This window comes from Colius striatus, chromosome 11 (assembly GCF_028858725.1).
Source record: "Colius striatus isolate bColStr4 chromosome 11, bColStr4.1.hap1, whole genome shotgun sequence".
NCBI classification, from domain to species: domain Eukaryota; kingdom Metazoa; phylum Chordata; class Aves; order Coliiformes; family Coliidae; genus Colius; species Colius striatus.
In genome coordinates this window covers 15,304,649-15,324,920 of record NC_084769.1, presented here as the reverse complement: position 1 = coordinate 15,324,920, position 20,272 = coordinate 15,304,649, and the positions used below count along the sequence as shown (strand labels likewise).

The following is a 20,272-nucleotide window of genomic DNA, read 5'->3' as shown; positions in this document are numbered from 1 at the left end:
TTTTTTGCTGTTGCTTTTGTTATGCTTCCACTTCCATTTTCAACCGAATTCATGAGAAATTACAGAAAACAAAGACAGCCATCTGCAGCAATATAAGCAAATAGAGTGAAATTTCTCTAGAGCTTTTTAAAAGATTTAGACATTTAAAATGCCGATGACAAATCTTTGGAATTCTAGACATTTACAGTGATTCAAGTAACTCCACACAAAGTAGTAAGACATTTATAGATCTTATACTTACAAACACAGAATTTTGGAAGAAAGTTCAAACATTATCTGAGTCTGCACTAAAGTATCTAATCTGCTTCACATGAAGTGGGAGGCTGTAATAAAATGCAAGACTGCAGAGGGGAGGATTTGTAACATTTGGATAGGATTTTTGTCTCAAAGCTCTTTGCAGATTTTACCTATCAGCAGAACAAACCATGTCTAGACTGACTTAATGGTGCCAGAGAAGGTGAAGGCTAAGACAAAAAATCATGTTTGCAATGCAAACAACAACTTTCAGATGACCTGAAAATAAGCCAGTAAAGGCCTTCTGTAGTCAATCTGCTTTCAGCTGTTTGCAACAGCACCATAGTAAAGTAATATCACTGATGCATATGCGTGGGCCCAAATATGAAGTCCAGTTTCTGTCTGCTTTTGATAATGAGGTTCTCTCAGCATGTGCAATTAGTCCAAAACTTACAGATTGCTGTGATTTCTTGAAAACCTCAGCAACATCAATCATTCACACTGTGTAGTAATTCATGCTATCTAGGATCTGTACAGAAGTCTTGTCCTGAGACAGGAGCAGTAAAGAGTTGATGACTGGACCTGTGGCCAGTACTGAGACAGATGGGCAGGACCTACACATCTCCCATGCTTAACCTAGTGAGACTTCAAGCTCTGTAGCCTCTCCATTGACTACACTGAAGCAGACCAGGTGTGATCCCACCTGTTACAAGAAAAAGCAGGTGGGAATGCATAAAGGCAGTCTTGTAATATTTTGTGTACATGAGATTAAAAATACATTCTGCAGATAGGAGTAAAGTGTTGTTTGTGTTGTGGGGAAATTCTTTTATCAAGTTGTTTTTGTCACTCTTATGTAAGAATTGAGACCTCCGTAATGTAAGTGCGATAGCCAATTTTAGAGCTAAGGGGATATTTGGAGAAAAAAAACCCCACCAAAATCATTAAATAAACTATTTGATGCCCTGGGAATTTAAATCAGTCAACTGACTCACTTAAGAGCAAAACACATTCTTAAAAAAGCATTCCGGAGTAAAAGCAGGTGATGTAGTTAATACACAGAAACAATAGCTGCTGACATCCTTACCCTGATCAACACTGTCTACTTTTATAGAGACAAGAAAATGAAAATTTTAAAAATAAATGCACAACAATTATTCTTAAAAATATTTTTCCACTGAAGTGGGATAGATTCACATCACAAACACTGTTAAATTTGCCCTGAGTGTTACTCTCAAGAAAATTATTTCAACAGGTCTAAGTCAGAAAAGCTCCCCTAAATCTGCACCTGATCAGGAGCACTTTGCTTTAATTAGCAGTGGTTCTGGAACTCTCCAGAGTACATCCAAGACTTCTGCCAGATACCCGATTTTATTATTCAAACCAGTTTAACTGAAAAGTCTAAACTGATTGGCTAGGAAACTGGATATGAAGAGTTTAATCCCCAGAGAAAATAAGGGAGACATGCATTTCTACCCAGCTGCTGGAAACTCCACCTTTCAAGTGGCATTTGAGAATTGCATTGAGTCCATCATCTCCAGACTGATTAATGGTTCCTCTAATAAGCAGTGAAATCTTTCCAAAAGAGTTCTTATTGTTTTTACAAGGGAAAACTTGTGAACCTAAACATGCAATAGAGATATTCGCAATTAGTTCACTGGCTGCCATAACACTTGTCTCAAGACAAGAGTGCAAGCACCCCAGATTTCTGCAAACAGAGGTGGTTCATGTTCAATTAAAGTGTTGAATGAATAGGCAATGCATGCTACAGCATTTTAAGGAAGAACCAGAGACTGTCCTATTAAAAAGGGTATGGAAGAACACAGTTGTTAAATAATAAGGGTAAAAATAGATTACAAAGAACATCCTCTGAGCCATAAGTCTCATGCAAAACTGATTGGAATCTTTCCGATGACTTCCATGAGACCTCAATAAAACCTGTATAATGTTAATGAACCATTTCAACCTTTTCTGGCTTTTCTTCATGTGGTATTATGTACTGTTGAATGAAGAGAGAAGACTGTTACAACACTACAGTCAGGGCAACTGGTGACTAGTTTCTTATACATCCTCATCACTCTCACAGAATACTAATCAAAAGCAATATCTACTTGGGAAATTACTCAAATTGACAGCTGAACTGAAATCCTCAACATTTAGCCTATCAAAGGACACAGGCCAAGATCACAGTTTGAACAGGAAGAGCAATAAATGAGTATTTCTGAGCTCTCATTCTACCTGTGGGTTAGAGCATCAAATGGGCACTTATTTTCCTCCTTAATCACTCTGTGGGTACTATTTAGTAAAAAGAGTGTCTTGTTTTCTACAGATGATTAGAAGAGAAAATTTCATATGAAAGGTAAGAGGACTAAAATCCCAGGCCTGGCTGAGATACAGATGTGCGTAAACTGGCAAGAATATCCCCCAACGTGGAAACTTGAGGACTATTCCTAGCTGTGAGAAGACTGTGGTTTCCAACAAATTTTCAGAGAGTAACAGAGGAAAAAGGTGACCTCTGATGCAGTGGTAAAAGGACAAGATGAAAGATTATCATTCAACTCTGAGCAACTGAATTTTAAGAATGAAGGAGGACCCTTCAAATCTTGTTTTTAAATTAACTATCTCCAGCAGAACAGATGTCAGGAGACCTACATATGTTTCAAGTACTTCTCAAATCAAGATATTGCTAAGCACTAAATGAAAAGCAAATCAAAGTGAAATATTAGCTCCAGTCTTCTGAAACTCTGGGGCAAACTGTCTTCAAACAGGATGTGGGAGCACTATGACACACATGGTGTTACTTGAGTTAGGACTAGTCCACTGAGTAAACAATCAGTCCATCCCAAGAACAGGGCTTATACTTTAACAGAAGTCCTTCTATTGAGGTCGGTTTCTCTTTCTCTGAGCAAAATTGAAGCTGACATAGCCTTGTGATAACTTCCCCTGTGACAGAGAACTGCCTTCACTCACTCTAGGTATGACGTATGTCAATAAAATGTTAATTGTCTATCACATTGACTCAAGTTGTTCACGTTAAGATACGTTCCTACATGAAAAAAGTAGCATTTAACAAAAAAAAAAAAAAAAAAAGCTTTAAAAATAGTGAAACATTATGATCTTCACAGCATCAGGGATGGGATGCCTGACTAGACATTTCTGGATGTTGTTTACATCCTACTCCTAAGATGACTATGTCACTGGCAATAAGTGGAAAAAAGAACTCAACTATTTTTATGCCTATAGCAACTGTGCATTATTGTTTCATTATATGTACAATAGCTAAGAGCAGCTGACAAAAGGTGGGAGCAAACATAGAGCTGATTTGGAAAGATCATATATCATTTCCCTCAGAGAGAAGGGGAAAAAAAAAAAAAGCATAGCAAGAAATAGAAAAAATAAAACCACTTAATATTTTCCCTTCTTCGAGTAACATGTAGGAATTAAGCCAGCCTTTCAAATTTTCCTTACCAGAAGTGAATAAGATAGATGTCTTAGATTGAACTGGCAAATTAGCACAATCCCAGACCAATTTTTGGTCCAGTTCCAGGTAAACTTATCTACAGCTTATTAGGTTTTATTACTTGGAACAAAAACACAGCAGCAAGGAGAATTTTTTTTATTATTATTACTATTATAGAGCCACATCTACCTTAAAATAGAAAAGTACATAGAAAGCAATTCTTATCAACTTTTTTCTTATGTATTAGTTTTCTTTATTAGATTTTCCTCTTTTAAATTCCAATCATCCGTGTATTATACCAGCCTGAGTGGCTGGTATGAACTGCACACACTCCAAGCTCTTGACTGCAATGGGATCATCTTGCCTCTTTGTGTTATGCCAGTCTGCCAAGTACCAAGCAGTTCCAAGGCCTTCACATTTGGAATAAGACCTTAATACCAAGGTATTTAAGACTTGACTTTAGAGCAAATTACATTCTTCCCATTTTCCTTATCCCCTGCTGACTCCTATGACAATAATTAGCCATCTCTCTTGCTCTCCTACAGGGACTAACAGCCTTATCACCTTCTGCCTTGAAACATCCTTCTCTGCTCAGCAGGTACCAACTGCCCTAGTCACTCAATTCCACTACTCACATAATGTAATAAATTAAACTCTGAACAATTGTTTTTAACCTGTAATTTTCTGAAGGCTGATAAGTCTCAAAAAGTTCCTGTTTGCTCTAAAATGTGCCATGTTTTCTGCATATGTAAACTAGTCTTACCAAAAAAATATGGTCTCTTTCCCCAAAAGATTTGCTTCATTTGTGGTCATCACAACTATGAAAATATTAACACAAAGAAAACTTTTGTTTATAAAATATAAACTCTTGATATAAGAGTTTATTATTGCAGCTACATGATGGATTAAATGTTTACAGACTGAAAGTCTTTAGAATTGTAGAAAAAGCCTACTGAAATAAATGGGAAAATTGTCATAGAATCTCAGAACCACAGAATGGTAGGAATTGGAAGGGAATCATTTTGGTTGGAAAAGACCTTTAAGATCACCAAGTCAAACCACTAACCTAACACTGCCAAGCCCACCACTAAACCATGTCCCTAAGCACCTGATCTACATGTCTTTCAAATATCTCCAGGAACAGTGACACCACCATGTTCCTGAGCAGCCTGTGCCAGTGTCTAACAACCCTTTCAGTGAAAAGTTCTTCCTAATCTCCAGCCTAAGCCTCTCCTGTCACCACTTTAGACCATTTCTTCTCGTTCTATCACTTATTGCTTGTGAGAAGAGACCAACTCCCAGCTCACTCGCTACAATCTCCTTTCATATAATTGTAAACAGTGATCATGTCTCCTCACAGCTTCCTCTTCTCTAGGCTAAACAGCCTCAGCTTGCTCAGCGGCTCCTCATCAGACTTGTTCTCCAGACCCTTTACCAGCTTTGTTTCCTGTCTCTAGACACACTCCAGCATCTCTGTGTCCTTCTTGAAGTGAGGGGCCCAGAACTGGACACAGTATTGGAGGTGCAGTCTTACCAGTGCCACATATAGGGGGACAAAAACCTCCTTGGCCCTGCTGGTCACACTATTTCTGATACAAGCCAGGATGCCATTGGCCTTCTTGGACAGCTGGGTACACTGCTCACTCATTTTCAGATGTCTGTCAATTAACATCCCCAGGTCCTTTTCTGCAGTTATCTTTTTAATGTGCATGTGCACAGTTTCATTAAATAAACAATTGGTTAAATAAATAATTGTGGGGGGTTTTTTTAAAAAATTCAACCTAGTCCTATAGAATGTTGTGAAAAATGTCACTAAGTAATTCCAACATTTCTATTCATGATTCTTATAGTCTGGTTGCATTGCAAAAACTAATGAAAAAGAGTAATAATAATGAAAAAAATCTATCTAACTCCTGGTTCTCCAAACCCTAGTAGAGGCCTTCACATGTCACCAACTTGATAGTCACAGATATATCAACACTTGCAATAGCACTTTGGTAGAAGAAGATGTGCGTAGACAAGTAAAGTCTTCTCAAGATGAAGGTATTTCAAATCAGCCTAATAAAAGAGTATGTTTGGATTCTCTACAAAGGGAATGAATTATTAGTTTACGTTCTCCTGTCACTAGGTATCTTTCCTTGCTCTTTGATACTGGCAATTGGTTATTTCCCTAAGGCACTACAGTGATGCATTTACATGTCAACACATTCCTTGCTGTGCTCAATTGTCACTCCCAGATACAACATGGCAGGCTGACGTAAGAATTTAAACATGACTGAGGGCTGACAACTTCTTACAAATATCCTATGTGCCTCTCAAGTCAGTGCAAGGACTCTGCTAAATAAAAATACAACTTCAATTCTCATTAGTCAAAGGTAACAGAAGGGAAAGGACAATAGGGTTTTCCTCAACATCAGTGAGTACTGGGTGAAGCACTGAGAAGACCAAAGACAGCATCTTTTCATTACTTCTTCATTTCTTCTCTTGAGCTACACAGCTTCTTATTTTGACATCACAAATTGGTGACATACAAAAAGACTTAAGACCTGGGCTACAGATCACATTAGAACAGTTTATAATGGAACAACATGAATCTAGCAGTAGGTAGTCACTGGCGGCCAGGATACTACGCTATTTTCAGGATGTTATAGCTACTTTACTTTTAACTGCTCCCTCAGAGAGATGTACTTAGCAATTCCCAATGGACTTATCTTCCTACAACTCATCTCCTCCAGCATCTACATACACTCTTAACAAGCACAAAATCCTTCAATGATGAATTTGCCATTTCAGATACCAGCAGGTCAAATATCCTTGTGTGAAGGACAATTCCCCTTCTGCTTCTTGTAAATGGAGCTCCTACTAGCACATTTTCCTGCCCCTCAACTAGTTGCCCAAGAAGAGCAAGTAACTGTTATGCAATTTCTCCTAATGGTCGGTCTGCACTTCTTTGTGCTGAGAAGACAGCTAGTAAATAGGGCACATCGTGACGTTATTATTTTAATACATTTTCTGAAGTTTCCCAAGGGTCCAGCTCTACGATCACAACAGTGATAATTACAGAAATTTGACTTCTCAAAACCTCTTGCAAATAAAACCAGTAATCGCTTGGAAGAGCAAATAAAAGATTCCCCTGTCATTTCTCGACCTAGGGAAGAAAAGAAAGCCACAACAAAATAACCCATAACATGCCATCAGGGACAGAAGAAACCCCAGAGAGAAGACAGATAGCCTGTCCAAATAGATAGGACTATCACGCACAGAGGTTAAGCATCAGGAAGTATAAAAATGGAATTTTGAAGGCAAGTTCCAGTTCAAAGAGACAGGCTGCCTCATTATCTTGAGATGTCTTCTCATGGGGATTTATTGCAAGTCTGACAACTGCAAATGAGTTACAGGAAAGAACAGGCAGCATGATAATCACAGCCACCACCCAAGAGTACGATACATAGTACAGTTCTCTGTTATTGACAACCTATAGTTTCTTCCTCTGACTTTAAATGCAGCTGATTTGGGACCATTATTTATATGGACAAGGAACTATTTCATAAGAGGAAATCTACACCTCCCAAAGCTGATGCTTCATTCTCCTGCTTGTGAAAGATGTCAACAGCTAAAAAACCCCAAAGTTGATGGGTATGAAAACCCACAAATTTGGCTTACCATGTCAACATTCACAAAGGCACAGAGAAGGAAGTGGAGCCTAAGTGTTGAGTCTGTTTCCCTTTTGAAGGCAAAAAATAGTGTCTATGAGCATTAATGGCTTTCTAATCCCAGATAGGTCAGTTTATCCTCAAAATATTTTTATTAGGAGACAAAAGTATTTTGGAGACTAACAATGCAAAAACGTCTCTGAAATCTCCGGCTTGTGGGGAAGGAACACAAGTACATAACACATGGTTGGAAGCTGTGATTCCAAATCTCAGCTATATTTAATTATTCTTCTGTGCTGTTATTTTCATTGCATTTCTGCTTCAGATAACCTTAGCAACTACGAAAACTTGAAGCAGAGAAGCTTTGGGATATCGACTGTTACTTGAAAACCCCAATGGACTTTTGAGTAAAGGTATAAAGGTAAAAGACTACATTTAGCAAGAACAACCTGTTTTAATTTGAGTAAATAGATTGCTGAGGAGTGGAGAAGACTGGGAAAACAGGAGAGTGAGACCAGCCTGTGAAAGCTGGAAATCTCAGGAAATACCTGAGAGTTGCTAGAGGAGATAAATGTGGTAGGAATTATGTTGGAAAACAACAGACTTATGGGGGCTGTTTCCCACAGAAGGATGTCAATCTAAGATTATGAGGTCTGTGAGTGGGGCAACATTTCCATGCCTTTTGTATGTACAAGTACCACACACGCAGCACATTGCAGCTCATAAATTTTGCAAAACACAGTACAGTAGCCAGTCTTTGGAAACTTCTATAAGAGAGGCTGAAAGATGGGGGCACATCCCCACTACCTTAAATTGACAAAAGGAGCAGGATTTGTAGACCTTCAATCTAGCATTGGCAGAATCCAGTATTGTGATAACAGAGTTTCATTGCTTGGGGCCACGTTAGACCCAGACAATACCCCTCAGAGAAAAAAAGCATTACAAAGTTTTTCTTTTCTCCTTTAGGAAGGCCTTCTCTTGGTACCCAGCTGGCAAAACAATCAACTGTTTAATGACCTAAGGAGAAGACCAGGGCTCTTTGCTCCCCTTAGAAAGTAAACTGAGGAGAAGAGCAATTTAACACAGTTCCTAAGATTTGTGCCTTAGAGCCTTGAGTCAGAGCAATCAAACTTGAGGTTATTAAAGCAAAGTCTCTCAGTCCCAGGCTAGGGAAGCATCCTGGAGAGTCTTGACTGCCAGCAACACAATGCAGGACTTCCCACCCTTCTCACCTTTTGTTTTTTCCATTTCCCTGTGTATTGAGTCTTGCCTTAGGCAGAAAAAGTGAGGAAACAAAGGACTTTTGTGGTCTTCCGCCTTGCTTTGCTGTAACTTCAGTCCATCTATACACATTACTACAAACTAGAGAGCCATAAAGAGCTACACCTCTAGGTTCTCCAAAGACACAGTATTAGCCAAAAGGTATATATCAAAGTATGGTGCAGGAGTGAGGCACAAGCTAAACAAAGAAATAAATTATTTAAAAGTTGTCAAGGCTGTGTGGGAGTGTACTGTTCCCTCTTCATATGAAATAAAATTTAATCTGCAATTTTTTACATTATTATATGTGAAGTTATGATAATGTTTTGTGTTAGCAGGCTGCATGAAACCGCAGTTCCTTTTGCTTTACCTCTACCATCCCACATTTAGAGACACTAGTACCAGGTCAATGGTTTTCAGAACTGACAATACATTGAATTCGAAGGGCAGCTGAAAGGAAAGTATTTCCATAGCAAAATAAAAAATTATTTTTCTCTACACTATTGATTTAAATAGCAGAACAACATTTTGTTACTACTGTACTCCACAACAGTGATGGAGAATGGTTCAGAAATCGAGATTTTATCTGAGTTAATCAGAAAAAAAAGTCTCTACGACTTCTATCATGCCATTTTAATACTGAAAAATGAATGTAAAGGTTTCTTCCAACAAACTGTAATACACCTGGAAAGTCAGAGAAATGTATTAATTTCCAGATGTCTTTCAATAACTCTCACTAAAGCAGTCAGGGCTGGCTGGTGGTAGCCTCAGCAATATCATTTTAAACCAGTTAATTATTCCCATAGCTATCTATAATATGAACTCTACTCTTTCAGTGCAGCTGGCAGCACCTACAGCATGGGATTAAAGAGGGAAAACGTACTTTATTGTCTCTTACCACAGTATAGATCTGGGGTTTGCGCCTTTTTGCCAGGTCAATGATATTGACTCCATTGTAATAAAGGTTCTCAATGCATCCATGGAAATTTTTCCTCTGAAAGGTTCCTGGTTTCCCTGGGACTGGAATCCCTCCGAAACTGAGCTATTGGAAAAAAATAACAACAGTGTTTAGTTATCACCCCAAAAGCAAGATGATAGAGCCCCATTCCATGCAGCCACCTGGGATATTATCTGAGAAACAAGCCACATTAACAGCATCACCTTGGAGCATGAAGCAGGGCCTGGCTGCCCAGCAGGGGAATTACAGGCTGCATATCACAGAATCACAGAATTGTTGGGGTTGGACAGGACCTCTAGAGATCATCCAGCCTAACCCCCTGCTAAAGCAGGTTCCCTTTGATCAGGTTGCATGGGAACGTGTCCAGACTGGTTTTGAAAACATCCAGGGAAGGAAGAGACAGGTTTTAAGTGCCTTGACATACCACTTCACGAGCCTAGTATCACCAGCCCCTCACTCAGAAACACCCAATGCACAAGGTAACATTCAAATAGTCTCCAGTCCACAGTCTCCACTGGTCTGGAGGCTGGCATCCAGCAGTAGACCATGGCAGACAGCAATTGCTGAGCAATGGAGGAATAAACTCTTCCTGCCTATAGACCACAAGGTTTGCCTGTGAGCTGGAGTAATCCCTTCCCACCAAGTTCTGAACAGTTCTAGTTTCAGCCAGTGGAGGGTAGTATCACATACTCAAACTACCCTGTTTGCACTTGGCAATCGTTTCCCCGACCCCCCCCCCCCCCCCCCCCCCCCCCGCCAAGTTTTACTGTGTTTTGGTCTTTACAATACTCGCACGTGATATTTGAGAGTGAGCAATGCACTGGTGAAGTTCTGCAGGTTACATGTGTAAACAAAACTTCTGCTGTGCATTGTCTAAATCCTGAAAGATTTATGTATTGCACAGATTACAACTCATAACTTAACTGGAGAGCTGAAAGCCATGGGAGAACAAAAAGCCTAAGAAAATAAAGCTTCCAAAATCCTTGGAGCGTAATTACTTTAGTTTCCTGAGAAAAGAAAGCAAGAGAAACAAAACAAATACATCCCACAATCCAAAAAATGTCCAATAATCCTATTTTAATTTTCCAGATGACCCAACTCATTTCTAATTAGCTCCACTGTCCTTTTTGGCAGTCTTACTGGTGGTAGCCCTGGGATTTTACCCACATTTTTCCCACTGCAGCCAGCAGTATCGTGAGTGATACAATGCAGGTGGGGATGCTGCAGCCACTACACTTCACAGTGCTTCAAGCATATCAGGAGCTGTGCTGGAATCCTGCTGCATCCACTGCAGCAAGGGCATGCACTGCTGTGCAGAACTGCTGACGCATTGGCAACTGTTGGAACCTGGTCAGCCTCATTCCTCTGTCACAACTCCTAACAGCTCACCTCAACTCATTGTTACAAAAATAGAGATTTGGGTTTGTGTATCTCAGATCATCAGATGGAGTGGGAGTACAAATAAGCAAATTAAACCTCCCTGGATAATCTTGAGAGCACTTATCTGAAAACAAGTCCTTAATGAACTTGCACCTTGTATTAATTGATCACTTCAGAGAAATAAAGAGTGAATAGACTGCGACTTTACATCACTTGCAGGTTTGATATTGGCATGAGGGCTTATGTGGCACTGTTTCCTTCCAGTAAGAATCATTAGTTCTTCCTTAAAACACCAGATTTTCCTTCTTTCACATTCTATTCTTTAAGTCTCCTGCTTAGGGATTGTGCATTGGGTTTCAAAGCTAGAAGAAAAATCAGTAACAATTATACAATTGCATTATTAAAAAACCAGTTTTCTTTGTGATTGGTAATAATTTTAATTACCGAACTAATGGTTTTATTACCCTCAGTAAGTCCTTTAATCCCTGAAGTGTGCTGAGATAAACTTTCAGTAGACTGTGTTGCTCTAATGTTCAATTGAAAGATTGTCTCAGTGCAAATGGAAATAAAACACGTTGTATGAAAAATTAGTCCTCAGGGGCTAGGACTGAATGCCACAGAGGTCGATGGTGATGCTGACTTACACCAGTGGAAGATCTTCTCTACCATGCTCCCTGTTTTGGAACATCTGGAGAAATGTTCTGCAAATTACATTAAAGCCTCAGTTTTATCTAATTAGCATCAATCTTGTAACAGGAAACGAGGAATTTTATTACTTTGAAATTAGGAAAGACAATGAATGACTCAATTGTTTGTCTTTTCTCAATTCCACCTTAAAAGTATTTACAGCTTTGGCCCTTGATAGCTGAGTCTGAAGCTGTTCCAGATTCTCACTGCTCAAATGTGCCATCCCTACTAAATTTGCTCATGATTTGGAACAGCAGTGCCAGGGGACAGGTACCACTCTCTACAATCTGCTTTGTGAAATGCAAAGAAGGGAATTTCAGACAGAACATGAGAGGAACACAGAGCAGGCAGCTGCCACTGCCAAGCTGTCTGCTTTTGTCCCTTGGGTGTACAGGGAATTGATCCTTTCCAGAGAAATTAATCCAAAGTGCAGAGGAGAAACTTGTGGTCTCTTAGGCAGTGAACCATGCCAGCTCAATGCATCCAGACAGGGTGATGGCTCCGACTGTGCAAGCATAACCCTATGCCTTGTGGTCTAGCAGGACCTGGTAGACAAGCACGTGGGGATAAAAATTAACATGGGTAATTTGCACACAGGTGTGCACTGGGGGGAACAGATAAGAAGCTGCCTTCCATATAGATATGATGATATAAAAGCTTTTTCAAGTATTTTTTACTGACTATCAGCCATAAGCACTGAACTACTGGAGTATATAAACTGGACTCTGTCACACCTTGGCCTCACCACAGGGGAGCACAGCAGTCTCAGGTTTTATGGGCAGGCAGGATGCTTCCTCTGCTCAGTCCTTCCTTGGTTGAGCTGCTCTGGCTCCCCTAGCCCAGGATGCTCTGCATCACAGCCCCAGATTAGAGACAGTTGTCTTGACAGTCATGCTTAGGGTCTTCCATTCCTAGTAGGAAGACAAAAGGTCTTTACCAGCTCATCTCTATGTGGAGAGCTGTAATCCAAGCAGGTAGCAGCTGTACAGAGGCACAACTCAGAGCTAGTATCTACATGGTCATGCCACTCAGACACAGAGATGGTGTGCAATGACCCCATTAAAATCATATTGGAGACAATGACACAGCACCTCTCCCTATAGATAAGCGCAGCTGCTCCCTAAAGATTTGACTAGAACCCAGGCTATACCTTTTAATTTAACTCAAAGCCTGATATATTTTGAAATGTAAGCATAATCCAATACATATTTACCCAGACACTGGACATTTTCCAAGACTGTCATATATAGAGTTCCACTGACAAAATGTGTTAACTATAAAAGAATCTCTCTGGGAAAGAAGTATTAAATAAAGAAAACAAACAAACAGCTTATACAGTAGTTGTTTTCCATCACATTCATTTTGTATCAATTAAGCCTCATCTCCCAGATTAAAGGGCTTCACACACCTCATAATCAATATCCAAGTGATCTGAATCCCCCTTCGTTCGGAAATGCTGGGTATGCTTGTCCACTGTGAAGTTCACTTGTTTGTTGAAGCGCTCTATGAGAACTGAGTGCCAGTGCTGGTCATCCAGGAGGCTGCCCAGGGTGACAGATGTGTGGCTGTTACTGAAGTGTAGGTTGGAGTCCCCTGGAGGTGCAGACACAGACAGAAGACACCAGAATTACCTCCAGGTCCTTAGCTGAAGGATGGAGACTCAAGGTGAGCACAAAACAGTGCTCCTAGATGCAAACTGGAGCCTTCCTTATCAGCAATGGACCCTTGTCACAGTTTGCTTTAGATTCTTTGGGCCTCTTATAAATTTGTGTATACACACATGCATACATTTTTTTCCCCCTGAAATACTTACGATCAACTAGGAAGTTTTCTCAGTGATCCACCCACACATTGTAGCACACAAGGGACCACTGCTCTGCCTGTGCCTTTGGTTCTGCTATGCAGTTGAGGCACCAAAATTCCCCGTCTATTCACATTAAACAGACCACATCTGATGCTTCAATTTCACCTATCTGCTTTTTGTATTATAACAAGAAAATTGCACCTGTCCTTTTTCAGAGAAAAAAGGCCACAAGTCACTGAAGCAACATAAATGCAAGCGTTTTGTTCAGCTCAGAAAGATTCTTAAACCTGGCCTAGATATCCAAAAGTTCAGATCAAGAGCCATAAAAATATTTAGGCCCTAACCCTGGCGATTTCAAGCATTCTTCTGTTTTCCAGCTGACTACACATCTGAAGACTTCAATGCCTCTCATTTAAAGGGACTGTGTGTCATTTTCTTATATTCCAGTAAAATGGAGAGAATACATGTTCCAAATCTGTCAGGCAAGTTGGAGGCAGATACAAGAGTAGATATCAAAACCCTTACCAGTGACATATGAATGAACACAGAGGTCTTGAAATGGCTAAAATCTGTACATCTGGGGCTGCTGTTGAAAGGAAAAACCTTCCTATCTCATATGTATTCACAACAGTGTTTCCTCTGGAAGAAGAAACATATTTAACTACATCACATTTTTAGACTAGTATGAAGCGTTTGAAAGAGGAGGACAAATCAATAGAGTCAAAGAATTCAGAGGCTTAGGATGTAGCTACTTGGTCCAAGCAACATTCAAATAACAAATGCTGTGTTATCATTTCTACTCATTGCTGAACTGAATAAACAAAAAGAAGGAAAGAAAATAATAGTTGGAGACTAAACAATGAATAAGGTTATGTAAAAATGAAATCCCAAGAGCTGTGGAAAATAGTTACTGGCATTTAAAACAAACATAATTAAGCACAAGGGGCAAAATGCAGAATGATCTACGAATTCTGTTTGCTGCCATTTATAATTTCTTTTAATTCCCCAAGACATAACCAAGGGACTGAGATATTGTACCACTGCCTGCTTTATCAAGACAATCTTCTTAAAGTGTCCTGGAACTGCTGGTCTGAGATCTGCCCTTGCTAATACTATACATTACTAGATGCTACAGGTCTTGTTTTTAATAAAACTAGTCTTGGTGGTCTAAGCACCTTTTACATTAACTGCAAATGGCTCAGATTATTTTATTCAAAATTACTAAGATTGAGAGTGGCAGTGACAAACTTGCAGCTTAATTCCCTCTCCTTGCAACACCCTCATGGTTAGATGAGGAAGGGGCTTTGTTTCAGTTTTCCATCTGGATAGGTCACTGAGTTCTTCAGACCAAGTTAATACTCAAACAAGTGTAGCTCTTGTGCTGACCAAAATACAGCAATGCAGGCATGGAAACATCTGCCCAACTCAGACTCATCAGTATATGAAATATGAGTCAGCAGAAACTGCTGATGTCAGGACCGTGGGTCACCCACAAATGAAGTTAATGAAGATTTTGCAGTAAGGCTGGGAGATAGGGTATGAGCATTCCTACTGCAGTAGCTCCTGTCATTTTCAAGGTGTTTTAGTATATTCACTAGGAAAAAGCAAGCATCCTCGTACCGAAAGAAATTAAGCCTGCCTTTCATCTGTCCCTCTGATCTGACATAGATTCATAGAATAATAGAATAGTAGTGGTTGGAAGAGACCTTTAGAGATCGTCTACTCCAACCCCCTTGCCAAAGCAGATCCACTTAGATCAGGTCATACAGGAATGTGTCTAGGTAGTTTTTGAAAACCTCCAGAGAAGGAGAATCCACATCCTCCCCGTGCAGCCCGTGCCAGGGCCTCCTCACCTGAACAGTAAAATAGTATTTTGTTATGTTTAAATATGTGTTCCAGCTTCATCCCATTACACCCTGTCTTGTCACTAGATGCAATAGAAAAAAAGTGTTGTCTCAACCTCCTGACATCAACTGTTTAGATATTTCTAAATATTAATGAAATTCCCCCTCAGTCTCCTCTTCTCCAGACTAAACAGCCCCAGTTCCCGCAGTCTTTTCTCGTATGAAAGATGCTTCAGTCCCCTGATCATCTTGGTGGCCCTGCACTGGTCTCTCTCCAGAAGCTCCCTGTCCCTCTTGAGCTGAGGAGCCCAGAACTAGACACAGGACTCCAGATGAGGCCTCACCAGGGCAGAGTAGAGGGGGATCAGAACCTCCCTCAACTTACTGGCCACACTCTTCTTGACGTATCCCAGGATACCATTGCCTTTCTTGGCCACGAGGGCACATCGCTGGCACATGGTTAGTTTATTATCAACCAGAACTCCCAGGTCTCTCTCTGCAGAGCTGCTCTCCAGCACGTCACCCCCAGCCTGTACTGGTGCATGGGGTTGTTCCTTCCCAAATGCAAGACTCTACACTTGCTCTTCTTGAACGTCATGAGGTTCCTCTCTGCCCAATGGGTTGACATCCCATTGAATGTCAGCACATGATCACACACAGCGATGATCTCTGAGATACTCAGTTTTCAATTGAAACCCTTTCCAAAAGCAAAACAGCATCCAGTGTGAGAAACGTTTTGACCAGAATGTTTTTATTTAAATCCTGTATTTTCAGCTCAGGTCTGATCACAAAATGGAAAAAATAAGACACAAACCAAAAATAAACTTTTCCCACTGCAAATCAGACTTCCTGGGAATGTTATCCAAAACAAACTTTTCCCACTCCAAACCAAACTTCCTGGGAATCTTATTCTAATAATAATAAGAGGAATAAAAATAAATAGAACATTTAAAAAAAAAATCACTGTTTGAAAGCATCATCAAGCAGTGAAGTTCAAAACTTCAAAATTAGTCATTCAAAGGAATTAATTAAAAAATAGCCTTGGTTTCCACTAGTTAGACGAGCAAAGGTCTCTCCTTGCCTCAGGTAGCAAGTCCTGCATGACATTTAGTCAAGTTTATTCACTTTTGCTTCATCTCCAACCTTCTCTGACCAGTATTTAATCTGTGAGCTGTCCAAGGCACATAGCATATTTTGTTGATCTCAGCTAGAGTTTCTATAAACAATAGCAAACCAAGACAATTTTTGCTACAGTAATATGTGAACCAATAATCCTAATTACCCTTACCCAGGTTGATGTGCAAGGAGAGTTTCCCCTTCTGCAGTTCCAAGGTAATATAGTCTCCACGCTGTCCTTCTCCATGGAATAAGACTCCATCCCCCTGCATGCTCTTGAACTTCAAGGAAACTACATCTTTGAAGGTACTCATAAGCTTCTGATTGAACCTGTAGAGGAGTGAACTTCTGCCATCGAAGTCTGCAATATCTGACTCTGAAAAAAAGAAGATGCAAAATGAAGAAGAGAGCCAGCACCAGAAGAAAGACCATATTCTTTCAGATCTTTTCAATATCACTTGGAGTCAGGTAATCTCAGAAGTATACGTCCACAGGACCTATCTGGACAACCACATTTTACTCATTTCCAAACTTCTCCCTCTGTCTGGGGAAAGGGAACACTGGGATAAAGCCACCACTCCTCTGCACTTGTCTTCCTCTCTCTCATGCAAGTCTTTTTTCACTCAACTTTTTAGAACAGAACACATGCGTTCCATCGTATTCAGATCTCCAGAGAATCCCTCACCACAGCTGCTGTTTATCTCAAACACACCCAGGATGTTATTCATTACTTTGAACACTTCAGTTCTCAATCCACTTTTTGTAGCTTCACAAGCATCTGTTGAGCTGCTTTTGCATGTCAGCCATGCCTACATCCATCTTTGCATCCCAATCAGCGTCATCTTAGACTCTGAGGGTTGTCTGCTTGTTTGTGATGGGCATTTATCAATTATGTTTCTGCATGCAAATTGACTAGGCTGGCAGGGATAGCCAAATATCAATTCAAAAAGCTTTTGAAGAGATTTCATGGGAACATAGCATCTAAACTGATTATACACCTTTGAAAATCCTATTAGAAACATATTTTCCCCTTCAGCTAGCCTCTAAATCCCAATCACTATGATAGGAAACAAACTTTCAAATCTTCTATTGCAATTAATATTTCCTCTGGCAGTAGCAGCCTGCACTACTATGTTTTATAAAGCAGTATTTTAAACAAAATGTATTTGTAATAACCTTATATATATAATATATATATATATATAACTAAAACATTTCAGGTAGCTTTAAATACTTTAAACTCTACAGTGTATTCAAATATGTGACTGACATATGTAAATGAATAAAAATCCATCAATTGGTATTTCCTCTTGTTAAGAAAAATATTAGAAATTAAGAATCCCAGACACTAAAGAATTTTAAGAAGGGTTTCCTAAGCTACATAACTACTGTGAGACACGCATAAAGACAAAGAATACCTTCATAGTAACCAAGAAGAAACACCACAGACAATCTTTCCTTGCAAATAACGTTGTAATGATAATCCAAAGCTATCGGATTTCCATTTTCTTTTGAAAAAGAACTGAAAGGTTCACATACAAAACAATCAAAACTTCCAGGTCAGCAGCTGTATAGGAGTAAAGTTGGTGATTTAAGTCACCTAAGCTTCCTTGAGAGTTCTTTGTTCCTTTTGAGCATTAACAGTAGTTTCATTTACCCTTTTTTAAAAACCAGAAGTAATGGAGGTTAGTTTGGGCTAAAGTTCAGAAAATAGAAGAGCTATTAACAATTTGTTACCATGAAAGGTACCATCAACAACAACTGCACATTAGTGTGACCGTTTTTACAGAAGTTTGACAACACACTTAGCAAACTCACAGGGATCTCAAAATGTAAATTTTATGCAAAATTCTGTCACTCCAAAACTGATTCCATCCCAAATAAAAGGCAACTGATTATTTCTTATGAGACTAAAACTACAAAGAAATGAAAGCCTGGGAAAAAATAACTCTAGAATAAATTAAGACCAACTTCTTATCTGTGATGTCAGAATTATAACATGTTTAGCATTGTATGTGGAACAGTTGCTAGTTTAGGAAGTATGAATACAAAAGCATTCATGCCATCTGCTTTTACTGGTTTTTACTTCCGAATCAGGTGTTGAAACAGCTCCTTCAGCATTACTGACTTCTCTCTGTTGACACCTTGACTGCCAGTTTCTATAAAGGGAATTAAATCTGTAGTTTAGTTCTCATGAATTTCCCCTAGCTACATTAAATACTTCAATTTGTTTAAAGTAAATTGAAAGTATATCATAAAAATGGTTTCATTTTAACACAGATATGAATTAGGAAATAGCTTATAAAGAAGCTAGTCTTTGATTTCCAGTGCCTTTTGCATTTAAAGTTGATTTTCTTCCTAGCTCTCAAAAACATACTGTAAGAGAGCACTGATTCAATGTTGCTGTAATAGTAGCCCTTTTTCCTTCTTAAGATCCAAGTCTTCAACCAGTCTGAATTAACACTTCAGTCCTTGTTCTTAACTCTCCAGCAAGCCACAGCATAACACACAATTTCTTGAAGAGCTCTACTACTGACATTTACAGAGTATAATACAAAGGAAAACCTGATTCTGAAAAGTTCTGTTTCACTAACTATTGGTTGTGAGTACACCAGCTAATAAATTGCCTTGAATGAAATGGGAATATGTCAAATAAATGCTAACATTGGCAGCCAAAAGTCATTAGTGGCAGTTTACATGACAAGAAGTCGTTGGCTTCCTGTTAAAAATTGAAAGATACAGCACAATACTAATACAGTCACTCCAGAAAACCTGCTTATTTGCTTAGTGTTTATTTAGTCCATGTATGCACATAATCCACTTGCAGCAAGGGAACAAGGATTAGAAATGCTAAAAGTTGCAGAAAACCTGTAGGAATAACAAACTAAAACACAACATGTGGTTTCATTCTGCACTGCCTGCTGGTTTACTTATGCTCTCTGAAGACAGGCTTTACTTTCACTGGGTACCTTTCTACACCATCCTCATCAACAAGTCTACAAAACTCATCAAAAGTGAGATGCTTCTTTCATGTTATTCTCCTCTGACCAACAATTCAAACAGATGCCTCTGCTGTAAATACATATGTACTTCTGCACACAGGTGAAGAAGTTCTCAGAATATAGAAATCATTCATCATGCTTTCCTGAAATTCAGTAGAGTTTCTGGCTCCAGGGGTCCTGGTTATATTATTCTATTTGAATTTCCTTTCCTAACACAGATCCAAACACTGAAGTCACTTGAGAGTGGGTGGAAACACAGACAGTTGAAAGTGGATTGCTGAGTTAATCTAGCAGTAAGAAGTGAATGTGACCACAACGTTCAAACTGCCGATCAGAGACAGGCTGAGAGCAATCTGAGAGCACGGAGTTTACTTGTGCAACAATCTGCTCCTGGCAGCAGAGAGGATACACATTCATTCAGATGAAGATGGTTCTCTAGTGATTTTAGAAAAAAGTAAAAAATTACTTGGCAAAAATATTTCAAAATACAAACGTGTCCGTTAGAAACCACTGAAATTTGAGACAAGAACTTTTGGCCTTGCACTTCCATCAGTGAACAGAAGCTTTAACTCCCTATAACAGGAAGGTCTGTTCCTGTTCTGAACAGATGCCTCTCTTGGCCAGTCACAGAACCACGGAATTTTAAGGGTTGGAAGGGACCTCAAAAGATCATCCAGTCCAACTCCCCTACCAGAGCAGGACCACCTAGAGTAGGTCACACAGGAACTCATACAGGTGAGTTTTGAATGTCTCCAGAGAAGAAGACTCCACAACCCATCTGGGCAGCCCCTTCCAGTGCTCCCTCACCCTCACAGGAAAGAAATTTTTCTTTGTGTTTCTTTGGAACCTCTTACATACCAAGGCTTGTACCCATTGC

General features: G+C 39.6%; 1 protein-coding gene across 1 annotated transcript in view; it reads right to left on the bottom strand.

Annotated features, from left to right (window-relative positions):
* CNTNAP5 (contactin associated protein family member 5) overlaps positions 1–20,272 on the bottom strand; it is a 219,257-nt gene that overhangs the window by 135,382 nt on the left and 63,603 nt on the right. Inside the window, exons 5-7 of the mRNA XM_062005163.1 lie at positions 16,566–16,769; positions 13,038–13,222; positions 9,503–9,646 (exon numbers count right to left, since the gene is read on the bottom strand). Coding sequence (XP_061861147.1) covers positions 9,503–9,646; positions 13,038–13,222; positions 16,566–16,769 — 533 coding nt within the window. The remainder of the gene's footprint in view (positions 1–9,502; positions 9,647–13,037; positions 13,223–16,565; positions 16,770–20,272) is intronic.